Source organism: Pecten maximus, chromosome 9 (assembly GCF_902652985.1).
Source record: "Pecten maximus chromosome 9, xPecMax1.1, whole genome shotgun sequence".
In the NCBI taxonomy this organism is placed as follows: domain Eukaryota; kingdom Metazoa; phylum Mollusca; class Bivalvia; order Pectinida; family Pectinidae; genus Pecten; species Pecten maximus.
Window position 1 is genome coordinate 35,162,941 of NC_047023.1, and position 27,340 is coordinate 35,190,280.

Below are 27,340 nucleotides of genomic sequence, written 5' to 3' on the forward strand. Positions count from 1 at the left end.
AATGCCAGCTGTTAGCAGTATATTGATATCCAAACAAAATGTATTCCGAAAGATAGACAAAACATTACCAAAAATGTCTAGCGGAGACGTGCCGCTATGTGCTTAATTTGTCCAACACGACCTGGGTTTGTTGTGTGGTACGTAACAACATAATAACAGCAATATCGCCAGCCGATCGACAGGAAGGCGTCAAAACATATATTTTCTCTGTGACTTGCATTTGATCTACAGAATCATTTGTTGAGAAACCTTTCTCGCGCATTAATATGTATACATTTAGAAGTGATCAAGCGTTAATGACACGTGATGTGGCTGTTCCAAGTATATCATTGCGCTGTGGCGGATACACCATACATCACCCCATCTGTGAGAGCAGACAATTGTGCTCTGGGATGTGATTTTAATCGTAGTATTATTTAAACGGTTCTGCCTGCAGTGACGTCATTAGGTTTACCGTACTACCGGGCTGACTAAAGACTAGTGTAGCTACGCACGTTCAGCTGACAGCACGCGCGCGATATATATATAGTTATCAATCCAATTTATTTCATTATCCTCAATGGGACAATCAGTGTGGTCGTAACAATGTTAAACCAAAATTTAGTTTAAACATATCCAATTACGTTTAGTGAGAATATCGTGAATTGTCACAATATGATTAACATATCATACTAAAGGCTTTATTTCATCGAAGAGCCCATGTTGTGTGCTTATTGGAGATACTATTACTAAAATGGGTATATCTTACACGGACGATCGATAACACGTGTTTCTGATAAAGATGCGATAAGGAAACTGATATTTGAAGTATCCAAAAGTCTCTCTTTGTAGATCATTTCTCTGATTTGAAAAAAATAAGCTGAATTAGTTTGGCAGTTGGTCGATCGGATAGCATGGTTTGACGCGAACGAAAATAAGTGCTTATTTTGAAACGTCTCGTGAAATGTTTACTTCGGCAAACCATCTTAACCTGTCAACTGTCGTGAAACGGATCGGAATAACTTGCCTTAAATCCCATCGCCGATTCATGCTTGGATGCGCATGGCGGCGTACCGAGCTTTGGTAGCTATTTAGTCCTAATGATCTAATATTTTGATAGTTCGTTGCTAACGAGTTAGGCGATCTTGTCATTTAGGGGCTCAACGGCATATTAATATAGAAGGAGCTAGAGGATACAGCAGAGGATCTAGCTGTCATTACACACAGACATTAAGCTTGTTCTATAAGACACCAGCGGACACACAGGTCTCCACTTTGCTAAAGGTCATCGACATGTCATTTCGACAAGGAGAGTACACTTCATCATATTCGATGAAAAGGAATCTATGTTCTCGATACTAGAGGAATTGTACTAATGGAACAGTGATTGTGAACGGATTGAGTGACTGATCAACAGCTATAGAAAGCTACAGCAATGGGACACCCACAGTTTGCAGCGATATGTATACAGGCCATACTGACAGGTAAGTGGCATGGGAGTTGTCTCATGTCTGTGTTCCTATACCAGATAATGGTGTGTCTATCTATCCACCTGTCCGTCCGTCCTCCAGGTGTTTGTATACGTGACTATAACTGTAATGCAGGTTTACCTGTGCAAATGTCTTCTCGTCAGAGCATCCAATTACCCTTTTTAATTAGTTCTCACTTATGTATTACGCCATATATCGGTATTCTAATTGCATGTCTTCTCCAGAACATTTTTGAGGGCCTAATCTTGTAACCGTTTTCATAATACATTAATTTTAAGTTTCGAATAAAAATCATATATATATATGTCCGTCTGTCAATCTGTCTGCCTGGTAAATATTATATCCAACACACATATGTGTCCGTCTGTCAATCTGTCTGCCTGGTAAATACTATATCCAACACACATATGTCCATAATTGACATCAACAGGCACGTGTTGGGATGTAGCTTTCAGTCATTAATGAATACTATCAGTATGTAAACGTTCTGAAAACTATAACCTTACTCATATCTCGTTCTTCTACGACACGTGTATTAAAACAATTATATAGTATTTTTGTTGTTGGAGAACAGGTTACATTGTTTGAGTGAATGAGTATAGGTGACGAAATCCAATATTTGTAATATGGTCGAGAAATAGAAAGCAGATTTCCTGAAATACACTTAAACAGCTATCGAAACAAAAACCAAACCAAAAAAACACGGTGTTATACATATTGCATTAGTGAATGCTTGATATTTGAAATAATACATACATACACTTTTTTGTGAGCTCGTTTCAAATAGTTTCTCATAATTTAAATGTCAGCGACGAATATACACGACTTTAATCTGATACTAGATAACAACTGTAAAGCCTCGATAAGATTTGTCAGCTGTATTAACTTATTGATATACACAATATACGCCAAGTTCGTTGTTACAGTAATTGCGTTTTTAAACAACATTCATTGTATAAAACTAAACATTGAGGATATTCTGAAACAGTATCCAATTAATGATTACTCTATAAAACTGATCACTACCAATAGTTATTCAACTACAACCTCAAAATTTGAGAAAATATCAAGCAATGATGCCGCTTTGGAAAATCTGATAATAAGGGGTATGTTAAAAACTTATCTAATATCGCTAGGAATTTTTATAGTTACACAAAACCTCGAGAGCGAGAGTGTTTGATCTATTGGTAGCTGAAGTATGGTGTAAGTTTTGTTTGAATATTACTGATAAATGTCGAGATTAATTTCTTTTCTAGTTTTCTACAACACTAATCGTATATGTATACAAACATAGAAATCTCATTTGATGTAGGTTATCAATTTCAAATAACATATAATATTATCTATAGGAGTGACCTTAATTCCTTTGGGGATTCAAAGTTACCACTGTATAAGGTATCACGTACATTAATCATCAACATCACTTAAAATCAATGTCAGTATTCTCCATTTAATATACTGTAATAAAAGTACTCGGTATATTTCATTTAAACGTTGTTATGTATTATATTTTAGATGACATATTATTAGACATGGTTACTGTATAGGACAGTAATTGGATAAACAGTCTATATTTCTAACAAGCGGTGTCTAGGGAACTATACTCTGTTTTCATTCCGATTTAACACAATCACAAATTGTATTACTTACATTCCCTATTCTCCTGTTTTGGGGTTTACATTACTGGCTAGTCTCCCCGACTAGCTGTGTATTACCTAACAAGTCTGACACGTAATTACATTAATGCTACATATTCGTCTGTTGGAACGAGTGCGAAAATAACTCCTCTGGGATATTTTTTTCTGATTTGAAAATCATCGTATATTGAATTCATTCAAACGGAAACAAAATACTCCAAGCATGCATCTAGTAAATTAAGGATAATGTTCACTGTTATCACATACGCATTTCATTATCTTGTGGACAGGGAGGCTATTGGATATATCTATTGACTAACACACAATGGGATAGGTAAGATAATGCTTTTTTCCAAATATTGAAACAATGCCGATATAATACGTCGCGGGGCCATCTTCTGTTGTTCTCTATGTTACTAAGAAAAATATTGGTTTGCGAATGTACATGTAAGTATATTTACATAGATATATTCCGAACAGATACAGTATATATTTTACCTAGGCGACCGCGGTTCTGTTCCCCGATCAGACGTGTAAAGGTACGGAGGTCACCGGCCGGTCCACGTGGGTTTTCTCCGGGTACTCGGCCTGTTTCCTATCATAGTAAGACCTTTCGTGGGCTTCCATTCCGGTCAACGAACAGGCATGGTTAATATAAGTTCTTATAATTGTTGTAAAATAAGTAACTTTATAGCTTTTACAGAATCAGTAGCCATAGAAAAAATATTGTCACCTTAATTGCAGTACACAATAAACAATAATACATACATAAATAGAATATTATTTTAATCTTAATTTATTTCCTTATTGATTAACTTAACAAAAATCTCCCTTTCCATCATATTTAAGGGTTTGTCTTTTTATTAAATGGTTCTGAAATCAAAATGGCATGCTGGTTTGACGTGTTGATACAAAACGATGCAATAAACCCGCCCATTATACCCGTATAATGATCAGAGAACATATTCTAAGCAGTTACACAACAACGAAATATTGTTATGTCGTTTTGTTCCATAAAGTTTAATGTTTCCATTTAATTGAATATTTCATACGTCAAATGCCATTTGTTATTTGAAATAGAGGAGATAATTATCGTGATCGCCTTTCGGGTAATTGACAATACCTGTGAAATCTTGTTGGAACGAAATCAAGTGCTTTATTATCCGTTGGTATTTTTACAGCATTTGTTTTTACCTTTTCAGCGACATTACATAATGAATATCCGTTGATGAAATACGTTGTTTGAACATGATGCTATTAAGTTAATGATTGTGAATCAATCTTAAGACCAAAAAAATCGTATGTGAATGAGAAATATTGTGCTGTTTTCATGAGGTTTTTTAATCAGTGCTTCAGAAATTGCGAAATAGGACAAAAATCGATGATTAAACAGGCCAGTGTTTCAAAGTATTATTAGTACCACAGGGATTCGACACGGATATCCAATCCATAATATATGTATAGGTATTATTAGTACCACAGGGACTCGACACGGATATCCAATCCATAATATATATATATATTTATGTATTAGAATACAGAAGACCGTGGACTGGAAATATGTGCCAAGTCTCTGTGATAAAGTTTTCTCTTGTATGTAGTTCTTCATACGGTTTCCAAGTTTAAAATATGCACTAGAATACACATGTAAATATGTATATGTGTGTTTCATGAATGGAGTTTCTAAGTGCTCAAAATTCTTGTACAATTATCAAAATAGAAGTTTGCTGAAATTATATGCTTTATAAATCATCAGGACCAAAAAACAAGCCGTGCACCTATATCAAGACCGCTATGTCATATGCTGTATTTTGGATTGAGCGATCAACGCGTAGTACTATGGGTTGTTTTGACGGGACCTTTACCAAATAATTATATTTTGAGAATATTACGAATATTACATCCATTTTCAAGAATATAAACATGAGTACATATTTAAACAATTGATTGGATTTTTTTTTTAATTTTGCGAACTAGTTTTTCACATTTTTTTCTAACTGTATCTTCAGTAGTACCAAATATACTTCCCTAGTGTGGACAATATTTAAATATTTTCACACTCGTGAAATATATTTGGTATTACTGAAGACATTGTTAAAATCCTCGATGCATTCTTTTGCGTGATATCTTAATTGTCTTCAAACCAAGCGAATGTTATGGAAAACTAACCTAGTGCGTTATGTTTACCTGACATTATAACGATTTATATTGTCCTATACACAACGTACAAATGTATACAGTTTGTGTATGTTATCGAATGTATACGGTAGATTACATGTAATTAGCACGTTTGTTTTTTTTATAGGGAAGACTGATATTTGTCATTGAAGTCTTTTTGACGAATATACCATTGATTTTATTTTATTTTCAAAATTATGATCGGACATTTTTATAGAAAAAACATTTGAATATTCGGAAAACCGACTTATATTATTGGAATCTGGTGGTTTTACTCCGGGTACTCCGGCTTTCCTCCACCTCCAAAACCTGGCACGTCCTTAAATGACCCTGGCTGTTAATAGGACGTTAAACAAAAACAAACCAAAACAAACCAAATCTGGTTAGTGAAACATCTGATAAGTGGTGACTGAATAGTTAGATAACCAACTAAATTGTGACTGGAGAGTTGGATAACTGGATTAGTGGTGACTGGACAGTTGGATAACTGGATTAGTGGTGACTGGACAGTTGGATAACTGGATTAGTGGTGACTGGACAGTTGGATAACTGGATTAGTGGTGACTGGACAGTTGGATAACTGGATTAGTAGGGACTGGACAGTTGGATAACTGGATTAGTGGTGACTGGACAGTTGGATAACTGAATTAGTGGTGACTGGACAGTTGGATAACTGGATTAGTGGTGACTGGACAGTTGGATAACTGAATTAGTGGTGACTGGACAGTTGGATGACTGGATTAGTGGTGACTGGACAGTTGGATAACTGGATTAGTGGTGACTGGACAGTTGGATAACTGAATTAGTGGTGACTGGACAGTTGGATAACTGGATTAGTAGTGACTGGTTAGTTGGATAACTGGATTAGTTGGGACTGGACAGTTACAATGTAGATATTTGGATTAGTTGGGACTGGACAGTTGGATAACTGGACTAGTGGTGACTGGACAGTTCGATAACTGGACTAGTGGTGACTGGACAGTTCGATAACTTGATAAGTGGTGGCTGGATAATAAGGAGGTATAAATAATGTCTGCTGGATATTTGGATAATGAGATAAGTGATGATCGGATAGTGACCCAGGCCACAGGATAACTTAAAATTAGGACAACTGAATAAGAAGTGGCTGGATAACAAGGAAAACGAGTTGTGTGTTGACTAGATATGGGGACAACCGGAGAAGTGGTAGTTGGATAACGAGTTTGTAATTGCTGGGTAGTAGGGCAATTGGATTAATGGTGGTTGGATATTAGGACAACGAGATTTGTGGTGATTGATATTGAGATAACCGGACTGATGGTGGTTGGATATTGGGACAACCGGACTAGTGGTGACTGGATGTTGGGACAACAGGTTATATGTTTATAGTTTATATAAAGTTAAATTACATGATTAGTAGACAAGATAGCGAGACATCGAAATCTGAAGTGGTCTGAGAATATGGTTTTATTTAAAAAAATCTACAATGAAGGATTACATGATCAATGAGCAAAAAAACACAATATTTTTGTACAGACCATTCATCAATTTGTCATATTTTAACTTGGACCGAGTCCGTGATGATATTTTATCCAAGTTGAAAACCGCCATTAAGGTGATCTATCAAACAACAAACTGAAAATGATGTTCTATACAATATAGTCATTGTCATTTATGACAATGGATGACCGATCCCGTGAGGAAATAGAGCCAGTAGACACCCTTTACAGGTAGTATAGGAATATATATCTACAGTTATAAACCAGTCTGGTCCGAATCTAGTGTCGCTAGCTTTGTACAACTGTATGTCTTGTAAATACATTTAAAACCGATATCTAGATCATTATATATTTACACGTGCGTGCACCCGCATACACAATGTAGTTAAAGTCTGGCATGTCCATAACAAAAACCCTGATTTCTATCGATTCTGCTTGTGTTATCAGCGACAAATGTATTTCACAACAGCAGAAAAACAACATTCTAAAAATCCATTTCTAATACTTACATCGGCTTTTTGTCGTGGGTTTACAATGAAAGTATCCACGAATCAGCACTGTGTTTTGCTTGTTTTTTGTTGTTGTTTGTTTGTTTGGTTTTTTTTAGTTTGACCTGTGTTCTCTTCCTGATTGTGTTTGTTTTGTTTGAGCTGACTGTTCAGTTCGGATTGTTTGTTTTACGTGTTTCAGTGGTTCCTTTGTTCTTGTCTGTTTTGTTTGTTTGTTTTACCTGTTTCAGTGGTTCCTTTGTTCTTGTCTATTTTGTTTGTTTGTTTTACCTGTTTCAGTGATTCCTTTGTTCTTGTCTGTTTTGTTTGTTTGTTTTACCTGTTTCAGTGATTCCTTTGTTTGTTGTTTGTTTTGTTTGTTTGTTTTACCTGTTTAGTGGTTCCTTTGTTCTTGTCTGTTTTGTTTGTTTGTTTTACCTATTTCAGTGATTCCTTTGTTTGTTGTTTGTCTTGTTTGTTTTACCTGTTTCAGTGGTTCCTTTGTTCTTGTCTGTTTTGTTTGTTTGTTTTACCTATTTCAGTGATTCCTTTGTTTGTTGTCTGTTTTGTTTGTTTTACCTGTTTAGTGGTTCCTTTGTTCTTGTCTGTTTTGGGTGTTTGTTTTACCTGTTTTACCAGTTTTTGATTTTGGAAAGGTTTTTTTTATTATTTTGTTTGTTTGTTTTCTATCTTTTTTGCATCATTCTTTCTACTCCATTAGTTTATTTATATTTTTATATTTACTTATTTTTTAATTGAAAACATGAAAACTACTTCTACAAACCATGTTTATATAAAATACAATTCTAACCTAGGTTATATACATATATATACATGTATATAATGTGCTATGAAGAATGACGGTATCGATATGTTCAAACATAACGAAACCAAAACGAAATCCTTATGGGAGATCATCGCCTTGGAAAGACGTGAATCATACCGCTAAGATATAATTTTAGCTCTGCTAATACATAACTCTCTTAAGTTCTGCCAAAGATCTGCCTTTGCGTTTTACTTTAAGAACAAAACAGTTCTATGGAGCTCTCTACCAAACGGGTATCGATTATCTAAAGCCGTCGGCGAACAAGTAATTGTTAACAAAATAATTTTCTTTTTGGTGTTGATTTCAAAGTTAATTCAATGTTCTAATAGAGGAAATACCAATATCCTCCAACAATTGCCCAAGAGAGAGATCCGATTTACAAATTAGTCATTCATTTATTATCGCCATATTTCCCAAGTCCTGTCCGCCATGACATTGACCTTCCTTTTATCATCCCCGTCACCTTAATTCTGTGTTCGGTTAGTGAAATGCTGGTAGGTGGTAATAGGTAATACCTTGCCAGGTTTTATATCCTTCGGGTTTATAAGAAATATATATAATAGATATTCCTTTCCCTTTTATACAATGTACCATGAAACAAAGACGTGTATGGTCGTGTATTTTGATTTTTTTTTTGTTTACGTACTCTAAACCCAGTTGCCTATGTCTAATGTAGTTAATGAAATAGCAGACAACTTTATAATGCAGTTTTGTACTCGTTAATCGACACATATTGGATCTGATATTAAGTTATTATTGACCGTCGACATTTACTTATGTCTTTTGACCAATCCTTTGAAATTTCTGCTGAGTAAGATCGACTGGTGTATCATTCAATACCCGAGGTGTGTCGTTACTCTATGTGGCACATCTAATTATAATAATAATAATAATGATAAAGTCTTTATTTAAAAACTTGATTACAAAATGAGTCAAAGACTCGTCTCCCTTTTGGTCAAGTTCACAAAGCATAATATGTACAGTACATTTGTATATTACAAAATAGACATAAAAACCATGTAATATCAAAGATGAGCATATAAGTAATAGCATATACGTAATAGCCAGAAAGTAGCTATTACTGGTATAATTTAAAATGAGTCAATACAAAATCTTTTGGCATTTTGTTTAAATGATAATAGTGACGTAGAATTCCTGATATATTCTGGTAAAATGTTCCATGTAGATGGACCCTGGTAAGTAAAAGATCTCTTAAACATTTTTGTTTTAAAAGCAGGAATGTAAAATAAATTATTTGACGATGCTCTAGTAGACCTTGACTGGACAGCAGAGGCAAATTTAAAATGATTAATTAATTGTATAGGACCTGGTTCACAGTAAACTTAACTGTTGTAATCATTCATTATCCAAATTTAACAATATCAGGAAAGGAGATCTCAGATGGACACATGAATCGGATGGTATGTGTCTTCTGTACAATCAGTCATTCCAAGTTGCATGTCTCTAACTATCTCTTCTTGCAAATGGAATTTTTAATGTTCATATCCTAGTTTGACGATAGTATAAAAAAAACAGCTTATTACATATTTGAAAGTTGTACAAAAATGTAAATAATTAGGCAAAAGCTTCAAAATAACTTGCTTAATAATAATTTATTTCGGTTTTCAAATGTGTTTTTGTGTAGAAATATTTCTGCTGTTAAATATAGATTTTAAAAATGGCAAATTTATGAGGTTCCCAATCATATCGAAAAACGTCACATCTTTGAACTTTAAGTCTTCAAAGAAATGAATAAGGTTCGAGTCTGAACATGGAAGTGATGTCATTGTACATGTAAGTCGTACAACATGAACCTATTGGACAGTGATAAAGAAATGTAAAACACTCAAACATTGATTTCAACATTGGGAGGGGATGTTTTGTTTGTGGGTTTTTTCAGTCGTTACCTCTTGAACAACAAACACTATGTGCAAGAGGTCGCGATTCTAAGCATACTTTGGTCTGAAAAACAAAAAAAAACACAAAAAGGTAGACTTATCAGCTCAATATATTATAATCACCGACAAGTTTATTATCTCAATATCTTAATCATTGACAAGTTTATTATCATCTCAATATCTTAATCATTGACAAGTTTATTATCAGCTCAATATCTTAATCACCGACAAGTTTATTATCATCTCAATATCTTAATCACCGACAAGTTTATTATCAGCTCGATATCTTAATCACCGACAAGTTTATTATCAGCTCAATATCTTAATCACCGACAAGTTCATTATCAGCTCAATATCTTAATCACCGACAAGTTCATTATCAGCTCGATATCTTAATCACCGACAAGTTTATTATCTCAATATCTTAATCACCGACAAGTTTATGATCATCTCAATATCTTAATCACCGACAAGTTTATGATCTCAATATCTTAATCACCGACAAGTTTATTATCAGCTCGATATCTTAATCACCGACAAGTTTATGATCAGCTCAATATCTTAATCACCGACAAGTTTATTATCTCAATATCTTAATCAACGACTAGTTTATTATCATCTCAATATCTAATCATTGACAAGTTTATTATCAGCTCGATATCTAATCATTGACAAGTTTATTATCAGCTCGATATCTTAATCACCGACAAGTTTATTATCTCAATATCTTAATAACCGACTAGTTTATTATCTCAATATCTTAATCACCGACAAGTTTATTATCTCAATATCTTAATCACCGACAAGTTTATTATCTCAATATCTTAATCACCGACAAGTTTATTATCAGCTCGATATCTTAATCACCGACAAGTTTATTATCAGCTCAATATCTTAATCACCGACAAGTTTATTATCAGCTCAATATCTTAATCACCGACAAGTTTATTATCTCAATATCTTAATCACCGACTAGTTTATTATCTCAATATCTTAATCACCGACAAGTTTATTATCTCAATATCTTAATCACCGACAAGTTTATTATCTCAATATCTTAATCACCGACAAGTTTATTATCAGCTCGATATCTTAATCACCGACAAGTTTATTATCAGCTCAATATCTTAATCACCGACAAGTTTATTATCAGCTCAATATCTTAATCACCGACAAGTTTATTATCTCAATATCTTAATCACCAACTAGTTTATTATCTCAATATCTTAATCACCGACAAGTTTATTATCAGCTCAATATCTTAATCACCGACAAGTTTATTATCAGCTCGATATCTTAATCACCGACAAGTTTATTATCTCAATATCTTAATCACCGACTAGTTTATTATCTCAATATCTTAATCACCAACTAGTTTATTATCTCAATATCTTAATCACCGACAAGTTTATTATCATCTCAATATCTTAATCACCGACTAGTTTATTATCTCAATATCTTAATCACCGACAAGTTTATTATCAGCTCGATATCTTAATCACCGACAAGTTTATTATCAGCTCGATATCTTAATCACCGACAAGTTTATTATCATCTCAATATCTAATCATTGACAAGTTTATTATCAGCTCGATATCTAATCATTGACAAGTTTATTATCAGCTCGATATCTTAATCACCGACAAGTTTATTATCTCAATATCTTAATAACCGACTAGTTTATTATCTCAATATCTTAATCACCGACAAGTTTATTATCTCAATATCTTAATCACCGACAAGTTTATTATCTCAATATCTTAATCACCGACAAGTTTATTATCAGCTCGATATCTTAATCACCGACAAGTTTATTATCAGCTCAATATCTTAATCACCGACAAGTTTATTATCAGCTCAATATCTTAATCACCGACAAGTTTATTATCTCAATATCTTAATCACCGACTAGTTTATTATCTCAATATCTTAATCACCGACAAGTTTATTATCTCAATATCTTAATCACCGACAAGTTTATTATCTCAATATCTTAATCACCGACAAGTTTATTATCAGCTCGATATCTTAATCACCGACAAGTTTATTATCAGCTCAATATCTTAATCACCGACAAGTTTATTATCAGCTCAATATCTTAATCACCGACAAGTTTATTATCTCAATATCTTAATCACCAACTAGTTTATTATCTCAATATCTTAATCACCGACAAGTTTATTATCAGCTCAATATCTTAATCACCGACAAGTTTATTATCAGCTCGATATCTTAATCACCGACAAGTTTATTATCTCAATATCTTAATCACCGACTAGTTTATTATCTCAATATCTTAATCACCAACTAGTTTATTATCTCAATATCTTAATCACCGACAAGTTTATTATCATCTCAATATCTTAATCACCGACTAGTTTATTATCTCAATATCTTAATCACCGACAAGTTTATTATCAGCTCGATATCTTAATCACCGACAAGTTTATTATCAGCTCGATATCTTAATCACCGACAAGTTTATTATCATCTCAATATCTTAATCACCGACAAGTTTATTATCAGCTCGATATCTTAATCACCGACAAGTTTATTATCAGCTCGATATCTTAATCACCGACAAGTTTATTATCTCAATATCTTAATCACCGACTAGTTTATTATCTCAATATCTTAATCACCGACAAGTTTATTATCATCTCAATATCTTAATCACCGACTAGTTTATTATCTCAATATCTTAATCACCGACAAGTTTATTATCAGCTCGATATCTTAATCACCGACAAGTTTATTATCAGCTCGATATCTTAATCACCGACAAGTTTATTATCATCTCAATATCTTAATCACCGACAAGTTTATTATCATCTCAATATCTAATCATTGACAAGTTTATTATCAGCTCGATATCTTAATCACCGACAAGTTTATTATCTCAATATCTTAATAACCGACTAGTTTATTATCTCAATATCTTAATCACCGACAAGTTTATTATCTCAATATCTTAATCAACGACTAGTTTATTATCGCAATATCTTAATCACCGACAAGTTTATTATCAGCTCGATATCTTAATCACCGACAAGTTTATGATCAGCTCAATATCTTAATCACCGACAAGTTTATTATCTCAATATCTTAATCAACGACTAGTTTATTATCAGCTCAATATCTTAATCACCGACAAGTTTATTATCAGCTCGATATCTTAATCACCGACAAGTTTATAATCAGCTCAATATCTTAATCACCGACAAGTTTATTATCTCAATATCTTAATCAACGACTAGTTTATTATCTCAATATCTAATCATTGACAAGTTTATTATCAGCTCGATATCTTAATCATTGACAAGTTTATTATCAGCTCGATATCTTAATCACCGACAAGTTTATTATCATCTCAATATCTTAATCACCGACAAGTTTATTATCAGCTCGATATCTTAATCACCGACAAGTTTATTATCAGCTCGATATCTTAATCACCGACAAGTTTATTATCTCAATATCTTAATCACCGACTAGTTTATTATCTCAATATCTTAATCACCGACAAGTTTATTATCATCTCAATATCTTAATCACCGACTAGTTTATTATCTCAATATCTTAATCACCGACAAGTTTATTATCAGCTCGATATCTTAATCACCGACAAGTTTATTATCAGCTCGATATCTTAATCACCGACAAGTTTATTATCATCTCAATATCTTAATCACCGACAAGTTTATTATCATCTCAATATCTAATCATTGACAAGTTTATTATCAGCTCGATATCTTAATCACCGACAAGTTTATTATCTCAATATCTTAATAACCGACTAGTTTATTATCTCAATATCTTAATCACCGACAAGTTTATTATCTCAATATCTTAATCAACGACTAGTTTATTATCGCAATATCTTAATCACCGACAAGTTTATTATCAGCTCGATATCTTAATCACCGACAAGTTTATGATCAGCTCAATATCTTAATCACCGACAAGTTTATTATCTCAATATCTTAATCAACGACTAGTTTATTATCAGCTCAATATCTTAATCACCGACAAGTTTATTATCAGCTCGATATCTTAATCACCGACAAGTTTATAATCAGCTCAATATCTTAATCACCGACAAGTTTATTATCTCAATATCTTAATCAACGACTAGTTTATTATCTCAATATCTAATCATTGACAAGTTTATTATCAGCTCGATATCTTAATCATTGACAAGTTTATTATCTCAATATCTTAATTACCGACAAGTTTATGATCAGCTCAATATCTTCATCATCGACAAGTTAACCATCATCTCAATATCTTCATCATTGACGTCTTTGCTTCATTTACTTTTGCTAATGATTTATTAAAAACGCATTTTCTTATCATAATTACAATGTACGAAGGAAACAATATCGATAGATACTTTTATATCCAACAATATGATCAACATTGTCATAGCTAGTGAACTGTTATTAAAGCAAACAGGTGAATTTCTTACTGACAAATATTGTCATTAATTCAAATAAAGATTAAGCGTATATTCCAAATGTCCTTGTTCAAGAGTATGTCAAAGGTATGTCAAAGGTATGTCAAAGGTATGCTTTATACACCAAATCATTCCCAAATATGTTTTAAATAGTAGGTTTTAAATTCAAATCTTTCTATTTTCGAATGTCTTATTTAAGATTATCATAGCACAATTGCATCATGTCAACCATTTTTTACAAATTGTATATGTCTTACATAAGAACCGTATTTACACGTCAGGCATGTTAATATTTCATAGAGAGTATAATTTGGTTTGGTTTTGGTACTACAGTCATCGTGTGAAGTCAGTAAAACATCACACCATTGTAACTTTCACAGAAGAAGGACATATGAAATCAACAATCGATAGCAACTGTTTTTTGTTATCTCAACATTAGACCTAGATCCCTAATACTTTATAGGGTTCGGTAAATGCATCCACGACTTCTACCATTATATGAATTGTCGGACTACGGAAAAACGTTTCCACAAGATGATAACATTTCATTTAATCACTTATTATGTCTAATTTAATCTTTAATGCTGGTTTAGATTGATGCAAGATAGGATTTGATTGTTTTCTGTACATTTTACTTCTTTCCATTTCGGCCGTCTGACAATGGTCACGCATGTTATGTTTGTTACAGATATTACATTACATTTCCGCCTGCGATTTGAAATACGTGAACACGTTCTGATCTCAATTATATTTAGCACATACTGATATTTATCTGTGTCTGAACTTATATTTAGAATACGTTCCTGATTTTGAGGCCTGTATTACTTAATCAAATTTATAATTACGTTGACATTTTTAACAATTAACACATCTGTTGCTTTTGATGGCAACATCATTATAGTTTAATGCAACTTATATTTTTCAAATAGATTAAAGTCAAGAAATATAAGCCGAATCTGCAGGAGACATTGCGGCGTGTTGAGAAGATGTGAGCTCTATTGGTAACAATAGGGCTTGATTGAATGAATATCCCCAAACCCGTTATTGTCATCTCTCCACTTCTACAGGAAGTCCATCACCGGAATTGGAACTCTTTTCTGTATAATTTGTGTCACGGCGCGAGGCAGATATCGTGATTTTAAATCCACATTCACCATACCGATGCAGCATACAACAGAATGTCTATCAAATTGAAAATATCCATTTAATGGGCCCTTCTGTTTTGTGGTAATTATCTTGTCTTCCTCTATGATTACCTTGTTATTCTTTGCAAATCTTGATTTTTATATCAGCAAGATACTGACTTGGGTATCACACACATTATCTAGATACTGCTGACGTTTTTAATAAGATTCGAAATTAAAATGGACGAAAGCTAAAACATAAAATGCTGTGGTTTCTAGTTATCTTTGGGGCTTACGAAGATGACGCAAATATATCGATGTAAAATGAACATTTAATAACTCCATTATACAGGAAGGCAGCAAAGCATACATGTTGCATGAATAAAATCGTATATTCACGTTTGTATATAAAAGTAGTTACAGAGATGTTCTTTCCCGTCATAGTACTGCCTATAGTATTGTAAGTAAGACACGATTAACATCGACAGTGATTCACTTCGGTCTCCTTCGCGTTTGAATTGACTATGATCGTGAAAACAGTCGCCGGACCCAGATTGTTGTTGTTTGTGAGAAAACTAACGTGTTGATTTGACATGGTTAACGCTGTAACTATACACAAACACAATTCCAATAATTCTATGTTATTTACGTGTCATATGAATGTTGAGAATGCATTTGTGCAAACATTCCCACTGGATCAGGATGTATTTCGATTGAAGGCATCGGTTTACTGTACCATCTATGTAGGGGTGGTCGGGTATAGCACAGCGGTAACACACTAGTCTTTCACCTTGGCGGCAGGGGTTCGATTCCCGTGAAAAGGTATTAGGTCACCTGTCTGCCCGCGTGAGTTTTTTTCCAGTAACCCCGGTTTCATCCCCAATTAACTTCTTTCAGCTCTTCTATCCGGGACATCACGAGTGATTAATATAATGTGATTTGACTAGTTTCGCAATTGTTGTAAAATAAATAAATTTACAATTTACCGCCAATATAACACCAAAAGCAAACATGAGTGCAAAAATACTACAACCTACTTTAGCACTGTTCCATCTATTACAGTTATAACACTGTTATAGATCTTCTATATTATCAATATATTCTGGCTGTGATTATTCCAGATACAGATAATGCCTACGTGTTATCGATATGTAACTCAATCAAAACCAAACCGTATCCAAAGTGAAGGCAATTATGTGCCTATATGTTAACTAAACGTTAAGCAGAGAGAAACTCGAGTTTATTTTGTTAAATTCTGTTTTTATACTGATAAACTGCATTATAGCTAAGTACATTTAATGTGTTTTGTATCCAGTTGGAGCTGCAAACGCATTGTCAGTTTAATGGAAAATCAAGAGAGAGAGGGAAAAAAACGAAAAATATTCCAGTTCGAATCATTTTCTTAAAAAACAAGTACTGGAGTGGTTATTTTTTTAGATTTCAGCACTAAATACGATAGTTAATCCTAATCAATATGCAGTTCCTTTCAATTCATTGTAAATTTAAGTCGTTAGAAGCTGCGTGTGTCGTAAAGGCTTATATACTGGTAACAAGGTGATAAACGTATTGTACGTAAAAGATTGATGTAACGAGTGGAAATGGATGTGGCTTTGGTGTGTGCGCGCGCAACCAAATAACACAACAAATACGCCAAATATTGATTAAAACAGTTGATGAAAACAAAATGGTTTAAGTATCAATTCATTGTATGCATATATCATTATCTACTGTAAATGTTTTGTCATTTACAAAAATTTGCGATCAAATCTCAAAACGAATTATCTCTAAACACAGAAAAAAAATGAAGCTATTTTTGGCAAAATCACATTAAATTTTCAAAGAATATATTAAGGTGGGTTCCATTGGGTTTTTTGGTCTGGGATGTGTCGTGCTTAAGTTGTTAAGTTAAATGTCTACTTACCTTATACGGCTAGGCTACAACCATAGCGGAATCTACAGGAACCATGAGTCCCTTCATATAAACCATCAAATGCCGTGGTTCGTGTTGGGTATTAGTGCCATGTTGAGATTTCGTTAAACTACGGATTCATTGTCTTTTTGTCTATCCTAACGTGACGTCATCACAACATTGCACGAGAACCGGAAGCAATGAACATCAGTGATTTGTGTCATCTTTCTGTGTTTACTGAGATACAACATACCACCACATGTGTAAAAAGCTTAATACGACAATGTACGTCAAGGCCCGATACCTGTCGTTTAGGGAATTTGTATTGTCTTCTAGATTTTCAACAATCTATGTATACATGAGAAGAACTGTTATGAAAAGTGATAAAGAGATATGCTTGTTTTATACCTGACATACACCCTCAAAATTGGTTCCTTTCCCTTGTTAGATTTAATATGAAATTAAAACCCTAAAGACTGCAACATCGACTTGATAAGTGCAAGTCACGTATTCCATCAAATTAAAATGACCGAATAGTCTAAAGGTCCGAATGTCTGAGAGCTGAAGATTCGGACTTGGAATGTTACAGGATATAAATTCACTACATGTAAATAAAATTAAGCTTTGTAGACAGGTCGGGTGAAACTTGCCTACTTCATTATCATACAGGCAGAGTGCTGAAGTACAGTTCTATTTCTGGCGAGATATCTCTGTATGAGATCCTCATAACTTGTTAATATGACATATTACATGTACATGTAATAAGAAAAATAGTTCTGATAACCTAAGTCGGCCCTATGTCACCCCCAGACAATTGTAAGTACATATATAATGACAGAAGTCCAAGTTGGAACAAAAAGTACACGAAGTAATGTTAAGGTAACGATAAATCGGTTTTCAGGGACGGATCAAATCAACAGATTCCGCTGTCGGTGAGAATGAACCATCACGAGGTTGTTTTTTTTTGTGTTTTTTTTTATCTACATGAAATCAAGTTTTAATTGATGTTGGAATCAAGCTAACCTGGCTTACATCACTCTGTCCATGTGATATACGTCCGTAGTGTCACAATTAAGGTGAAAGACCTAGGACCTCTCTCCCTTGTATGAATCATTATTTGTGTCCCGATAGGCTCAGATCTATAAGAATCTCAACCTGGAGTTGTTAATCGCCGTGTCATGACATTTCCTACCGATATACGACACATACTGAGGAATTGTCGCCTTTCAGGACAGCACGCTGTAGAATAACGTCGATGAAGAAATATGTGATTCCGGAAATAATTCAATTTTTTTTTACAACTTGCAAGGAAAATAATCTTTCTCTGCTCAAACAACATGTACTGCACGTGCATTTTTCACGTGTTTATTTTAACGAATTACAAAGAAAAATGATGATGTATGTTTTGCTCTTGTAACAAATCCATAGATATCTCACCTTTCATATGTGACAAGCGTCCAGATATCACAGACGATCAGAAACATTGAACGTCTGGATCTTGTCAACGCTTGAAATACTTGGCTTACAGTGTATTAAACATGCATTGACCGTAAACAGAAGAATGGTCTTTCAGATAAGATTTTATGGACAATGTGGGTTCTCGTCTGGCCCCGCAATGGACTGAATGGCCTTTAAAGAACCTAAGGCTCGGTTTGGTCACATCCGGGAGATGTTATCGACTAGATTTATTAGCATTTTCAAATGTGCTGAACAGTTCCGGTTTAGTGAACATCCGTTTTCCCGCCCGATTGCGCATGCCTTTATTGCCAGGCGATTGTATACATGGGAAACGGTAACATGAAAGAGACTGTTACAATGTGTCAAGGATGTTGGTTATGTTGAAATATGATGGTATGCATTGCTACTTACAGAATGAGGCTCTTATTGGTGTTCACAGAACTACGGGCGCGAAAAACATCTCGATAATACTGCACCAGCTGCCTTTAACAAAACGTCTTGCATATAATTCTGATTATAAATATAATCAACACTTAATGCTATCTTCGGGTCAGGTTTGTAAAACATTTTACACATTCATTTTGAAAATCATCTGAACAAGTTACATTAGACAATTCCCGTCTCTAGAAGATCAAATATTACAGATCAAGATGAGATTTCTAATTCATCTGACTGAAAAAGAAAGATTCAAACTATGGGAGACATCTTTAAAGTTAGTTCACCTATTCCGACACCTGCCTAACCTGAAACTGATAACACACGCCCAATACACACATAATGGCCGAACCTTAGCCTAGCTACAGGTATTAACTTTCATAAAGAATAATATTTGATGTAAATTGTGAACTTATCTTTTCGACGAAAGTATAATGTAGGGTTAATTTGTTGGTTTGGTTAATTTTTTGCTCTTGTGCGTTTAACTCTGCATTTGTATTCAAATACGTGTGTGTATTTTGTGCATTCCTTAGGTATTGCAGGTAGTAGACACTGTTGGTGGACGTTAATCCCCGAGGTTTTCTGTCTTCTGTATGTTACCAGGCGGTAGACACTGTTAATGGACGTTAATCCCCGAGGTTTTCTGTCTTCTGTATGTTACCAGGCGGTGACACTGTTGGTGGACGTTAATCCCCGAGGTTTTCTGTCTTCTGTATGTTACCAGGCGGTAGACACTGTTGGTGGACGTTAATCCCCGAGGTTTTCTGTCTTCTGTATGTTACCAGGCGGTAGACACTGTTGGTGGACGTTAATCCCCGAGGTTTTCTGTCTTCTGTATGTTACCAGGCGGTAGACACTGTTGGTGGACGTTAATCCCCGAGGTTTTCTGTAACCCGTATGTTACCAGGCTGTAGACACTGTTTGTGGACGTTAGTCCCGGAGGGTTTCTGTCTCCTGCATGTTACCAGGCTGTAGACACTGTTTGTGGACGTTAGTCCCGGAGGGTTTCTGTCTTCTGTATGTTACCAGGCGGTAGACACTTTTTGTGGACGTTAGTCCCCGAGGTTTTCTGTCTTCTGTATGTTACCAGGCGGTAGACACTGTTTGTGGACGTTAGTCCCGGAGGGTTTCTGTCTCCTGCATGTTACCAGGTGGTAGACACTGTTGGTGGACGTTAATCCCCGAGGTTTTCTGTCTTCTGTATGTTACCAGGCGGTAGACACTGTTGGTGGACGTTAATCCCCGAGGTTTTCTGTCTTCTGTATGTTACCAGGCGGTAGACACTGTTGGTGGACGTTAGTCCCGGAGGGTTTCTGTAACCCGTATGTTACCAGGCGGTAGACACTGTTGGTGGACGTTAATCCCCGAGGTTTTCTGTCTTCTGTATGTTACCAGGCGGTAGACACTGTTGGTGGACGTTAATCCCCGAGGTTTTCTGTCTTCTGTATGTTACCAGGCGGTAGACACTGTTGGTGGACGTTAATCCCCGAGGTTTTCTGTAACCCGTATGTTACCAGGCGGTAGACACTGTTAATGGACGTTAGTCCCGGAGGGTTTCTGTCTCCTGCATGTTACCAGGCTGTAGACACTGTTTGTGGACGTTAGTCCCGGATGGTTTCTGTCTCCTGCATGTTACCAGGTGGTAGACACTGCTAGTTGACTTCAGTCCCTGAGGTTTTACTGTTTCCTGTATGCTGCTAGGTGTAGACACTGGTGTGGACTTTAGTCCCTGAGCCTCAGCATCACTGACAAGTTTTAGAAGGACGAAACAACCGTATGCTATCCCTAACATCACTGACAAGTCCTAGAAGGACGAAACAGATTATGACGTCCCTAGCATCACTGATGAGTCCCAGGGGACGAAAGCGCTGTATGATGCCGTTTTATTAATTATGGCTGTACTATGTCTTACTCTCCATTGGTATTTTACTGTGTGCTTTATTTCCCAGAGGTATCAACCTGTAGGACATACATGTACAAATTAAAATTTGGAGCTTATAGAAAACGAAATTCCTTGATGGATTTTAAAATAAACAGAAATATAAAGCAACGTTAAAAGGCGATTACTTTGGGAGACCGATTCTAAAAGCCAGTAATTAATATTCCAGGAAATACGCGACGAGTCGTCAAAGGGAATATAGGGATTGGCTCGTCGTACATGTACGTACGTAACCAAATGACGTCCTTGCACTTCCTGGAACTTTGTACATTTACAATCACTCACAATCATCATCTCTTGTACGAGTTAGTTCGTGTTTTAATCACCTTGGGTCAAAAATGAAGTCACTGTTACTACAAATAGATTTCCGACGTCCTCACTCTACCAGTATCATTAATTGTCGCATTGTTCTGGACTCACAATCAGTACCTAAAAATAGATTTCGGACGTCCTCACTCTACCAACTTCATCAATTGTCTCATTGTTCTGACACTCAATACACTCAGTATCTATAAATAGATGTTCGCTGCCTTCCCTCTACCAGCTTTATTAATTATATCTGATTGTCATAAAACTTCATACACTTACTCATAATTTTGATCTCTTGAATGAAATTGTATTTCAATTTCCTGGGATACAATTTAAGGTCACACATGCTCAGTAAGAATAGATTTCCATCGCCTTCGCTCTATACTAACTTCGTTAATTATCGGATATATATAGTTCTATTACTCTTACAACTATTTTTTGCTACATGTACGAGTATGCTATTCAGTAGTGTTTTCCGGGGGAACACTGTTATTAGACAATTCCTTTCTTCTTTTGTTGCGTATTGGTCAGTGTTGAATAGCGCGGGGATTTATATTGTTTAGACGCCTTGTTAATTTTAGTATAGACATTATTCTACTTACATTCTGCATGTATCTCTATGAATTGGGCCATTTACATTAATCATTCCTTGAGTTCGAGTGAATCATTAAAAGGCCGAGGGTTCCTTATAATGACACCACATGTAGAGAAGAACATATTATGACATTTGAGATCGACATCACCATAACCATACAGCAGAAAGGTCCCTGCCTATTGTCTGAGAAGACAATGCACGCACGGATGTAAATGTTTTAATATCACTGTATAGGGAATTTAATTAACCACGCCATAATTGGACCGCGTCATCAATTTTCGTCACACATTTCAAACGTCATTGATGACGCGGTATTCTTCTTATTATTATTATTTTAAGTTTTTTGGTCCAAAATAATTTCATATATTTTATTTTTAAATTGGTTTAATCATGTTAACTGTTACGTTACATGTAACGGCAAGAAAGTGTTGGAGAGAAAAAATCTCAATCGCCCCTGTATGATAAAAACAGAGAGATTGCACTTGCGGTACGAAGAAGTTCATATTTTCAACACAGAGAGAAGTTAATATTTACACCAACAATATTAGAAAGTTAGGCTAGTTCTAAACCTGTAACGATCTTCAACACAGAGAGAAGTTAATATTACACCAACAATATTAGAGAGTTTACCGCTGCAGAGAAACTTAAGACAGGTACCTGGTAACCTCTAACGTACATGTACCATGGCGGATTTACAGACTGTCAAGTTATTCATTTCCTTTTTATAAAGCCGCCCCACAGAATTAAGTGTCAAAACCACAAAATAACGTTTAGTTTAAATCTCCAGGTATAAATCTGGTAAAACAACAGATACAAAATGACTGCAAGGTAAATAACAAAAAATTATACAAACCAAAATCAAGTGAAATACTATATACTTCCTACTCTATCTGTGTTCCGCTCAATATACAAATTGCGGATTTTTTTTATAAATACGGATATCTTTCCTTCCGCCCTGAAATCGGGGCGCAAATTGAGCAGGGACCGATTGCTTCATGTAAATGTCTTTTGTCATCTTAACAATTAGCCAGATACCTAGTTCTGTCAGCTGTCTCTTGGGTGGAAAATCCACTAGTATGATTGTCATAATGGCTAACTCAATTAAGAGACATAACACCATGGAAAAAAGAATAGCATAATGTTGGCAGCAGTTGTTTCATCGCGCGTGGCAAAATCTTAATTATAATTTATCATACTACTGGTTATTCTTCTTCCAACTCTTAAAACGATTGTTTGCGAAAAGAATACTTCAATGTCAACATCGCAATAACAGACAGTGATAATATACATATCTTATACGATCCTTCGATTCTGATTTTCATTTTGACGCCATAATCGTTTGCGCCTAATCATATCTCAGGATATGAGAGAAATTTTGTCATGGCTAAAGTAAGAAAAAAAAAAATGTTTTATTAATATATGTGTTCACTACTTTTAATTCTTAAACGCTTGACTTTTTTGCACTTTCGGGATTCAACATCAATAATTAATTGATGACGAATATTTTCCGTTAATACGTTTGGCATATCACTATAACGTACCAATGGACAAAGAAATACGTTACGTATACACAGTAAAGATATGGAAGGTAAAAAGCATGGACCCAGGTGCCATAAACGTCTAGTTATATCAGTTTTATAGCTTGTTACATATACTTGAGAAAGATTGTCTAGGGATATACATAAGGACAGTCGTATGGTCACGACTCACACGTGTCATACCACACAAAGTAATGCCGAACTACACCCATATGTTCAGTTTGCAAGAAGAAATAAATCTAAAAGTTTATTTATGTTCTTATTTTATTTATTTATCTATTTATTTATTTTATTTGGTGATACTTTTTTGCGCAGTTTTTAGTTATTTGTTTTATTCTTATCCGGTGCTTCTGACTTTCCGTACTTAATGCACCACAAACTTGTGTCTTAAAATATGGACGTATCTACAGACCGTACCACAAACTCGTGTCTTAAAACATGGACGTATCTACAGACCGTACCACAAACTTGTGTCTTAAAACATAAACGTATCTACAGACCGTACCACAAACTTGTGTCTTAAAACATGGACGTATCTACAGACCGTACCACAAACTCGTGTCTTAAAACATGGACGTATCTACAGGCCGTACCACAAACTCGTGTCTTAAAACATGGACGTATCTACAGACCGTACCACAAACTCGTGTCTTAAAACATGGACGTATCTACAGACCGTACCACAAACTCATGTCTTAAAACATAAACGTATCTACAGACCGTACCACAAACTCGTGTCTTAAAACATGGACGTATCTACAGACCGTACCACAAACTCGTGTCTTAAAACATGGACGTATCTACAGACCGTACCACAAACTCGTGTCTTAAAACATGGACGTATCTATAGACCGTACCACAAACTCGTGTCTTAAAACATGGACGTATCTACAGACCGTACCACAAACTCGTGTCTTAAAACATGGACGTATCTACAGACCGTACCACAAACCCGTGTCTTAAAACATGGACGTATCTACAGACCGTACCACAAACTCGTGTCTTAAAACATGGACGTATCTATAGACCGTACCACAAACTCGTGTCTTAAAACATTGACGTATCTACAGACCGTACCACAAACTCGTGTCTTAAAACATGGACGTATCTACAGACCGTACCACAAACCCGTGTCTTAAAACATGGACGTATCTACAGACCGTACCACAAACCCGTGTCTTAAAACATGGACGTATCTACAGACTGCACCACAAACTCGTGTCTTCAAACATGGACTTAGCTTCAGACTGCACCACAAACTCGTGTCTTAAAACATGGACTTAGCTTCAGACTGCACCACATACCAAAATTGACATAATGGCCCTTCTACAAACTTTAGATATTATCCAACTTTCACAACAAACTACTACACAAGGTGTTTTTTTAAGGATTAAGTAAATCCCTATGATTTTATCTATATCATCCAAAAATGATTTTATTGATAAACTCTTTCTCTGCTTTATAACCACATATTCGGGTTTTAGTTATCTTCTCTGCTTTATAACCACATATTCGGGTTTTAGTTATCTTCTCTGCTTTATAACTAAACATTGGGGTTTTATTTATCTTCTCTGCTTTATAACTAAACATTTTGATCCCCAACCCCATACCTGTCTGTGAGCAAGGTCCCCTGATCAGGACAAACAAAAAGTCCAATCCTTTGGCGATATTTGATAGCTATTAAACTTTAAATTGGGTCATAGGACATACCATGGACAAAATATGGCCATCTTTACAGAAAAAAACTTCTTTGGGGCGATATAAAGTCTAACGTATTTGATGTTTATAGATTATACCTCGTGGTTCCATTGTCACAAACCTAGTTCACTTTTTCAGAATGTACTTTAACCCGGATTTGACCTAGAAACAGAAGACGCTCATTTTTCCCGAACACCTGGTCTCATCTCCTTGTAATTTGTATAGGTTTTATACAAACCTATAGTCTTGTTCGTGATTGTCCTTTTAATAGGTTTTATACAAACCTATAGTCTTGTTCGTGATGGTCCTTTTTATAGGTTTTATACAAACCTATAGTCGTGTTCGTGATTGTCCTTTTTATAGATTTTATACAAAACCTATAGTCTTGTTCGTGATGGTCCTTGTTATAGATTTTATACAAACCTATAGTCTTGTTCGTGATGGTCCTTTTTATAGGTTTTATACAAACCTATAGTCTTGTTCGTGATTGTCCTTTTTATAGGTTTTATACAAACCTATGGTCTTGTTCGTGATGGTCCTTTTGATAGGTTTATACAAACTTATGGTCTTGTTCGTGATTGTCCTTTTGATAGGTTTATACAAACCTATGGTCTTGTTCGTGATTGTCCTTTTTATAGGTTTTATACAAACCTATAGTCTTGTTCGTGATTGTCCTTTTGATAGGTTTTAAACAAACCTATAGTCTTGTTCGTGATGGTCCTTTTTATAGGTTTTATACAAACCTATAGTCTTGTTCGTGATGGTCCTTTTTATCAGGTTTTGGAGTTAGAATTACATTGGGTTTTTTAATGTGGATATTCTATGTTGTTTTTAAATGAAAATCTTGCGGACAGGATTGTAGTCGTTAGGTATTCTAACTAGAACTTTTTAGAATGACATATTACCTGGTTAATGTTTAGAGAATTCAGCATGATAACATGGTTCATTTATGTGAGCATTTTCATACATGTATGACCGAACTTATGACGTTACAAATACGATACATTTAAAAGCTGAACATTGTACAGGAAGGAGAGGAGACATGACCTTCATCAAAGGTATGTATATATAGATTGTATGAGCTCTTTAAATGCTGCTTCTCAGCAGGATTTACATGAAATGTCAAATCTACTTTGTCATAACTTGCCTCCGCGAGGAAGTTTTGCGGTTCCCATGATAAATGTTTTGAGTCTAAACTTGATGGAGTAGGCATGTTGAAGTATCTATCAAGAGGGAGAACGACCGTAATATGAATTTGAAAATCCATAACTTCCTTTTTTTCCAAGGCTTGTATTTTTTATGTGAATACACAAATTTCGGCAGAGTATAAACTCGGTGATGCACATTTTCGAGATTTTCTTTCAACATCGTACAGCCAAGAATAACAAATTTATTTACATTTATATAATCCTCATTTCATTGTACGGAAAAAAATCAAATACGTGTGTAGGCCATAAAATGTGAGAAGCATATATCAGGAAACTCTCTCCAAGGAGTTACTGGGAGAAATTCAAACTGACGGTATGGAGTATAGAGACAACTGCTGGTGTAGAGTCGTGGTCCTGTTACTGTGCTAGTACTATGTAGTTAGTCCCAGAGACACGTCAAATCATTTAAACCTAAAACAATCAAATTTACATAAATCTCAATAATATATATACATGTTTATTAATACCAATTAAACAAATTTCTTCATTAATTTGATCCGGAAATTTAGCATAACTATTATTTTATCGCAAGTTATCAAATGTGTTTTCTATTTGAAAGCTGACGAGTCTTTCGCCGAATCTTTATTATGTGATACTAAGGTTTTAAGGATAGGTCGTATATTTGGAATTCTGACACTTTTAACTACAATTTGGGATATGAAAATGTACGTATACGTAAATAAAGGGTTGGATGTAG

The 27,340-nt window shown here is 34.9% G+C and overlaps 1 protein-coding gene across 1 annotated transcript in view; it reads left to right on the top strand.

The window, feature by feature from the left end:
- The first annotated feature begins 381 nt into the window (after window positions 1-381).
- The window catches only part of LOC117334723 (opioid-binding protein/cell adhesion molecule homolog), a 115,671-nt gene continuing 88,712 nt past the window's right edge, over window positions 382-27,340 (top strand). The window contains exon 1 of the mRNA XM_033894515.1: window positions 382-1,463. Coding sequence (XP_033750406.1) covers window positions 1,415-1,463 — 49 coding nt within the window. The 5' untranslated portion in view covers window positions 382-1,414. The remainder of the gene's footprint in view (window positions 1,464-27,340) is intronic.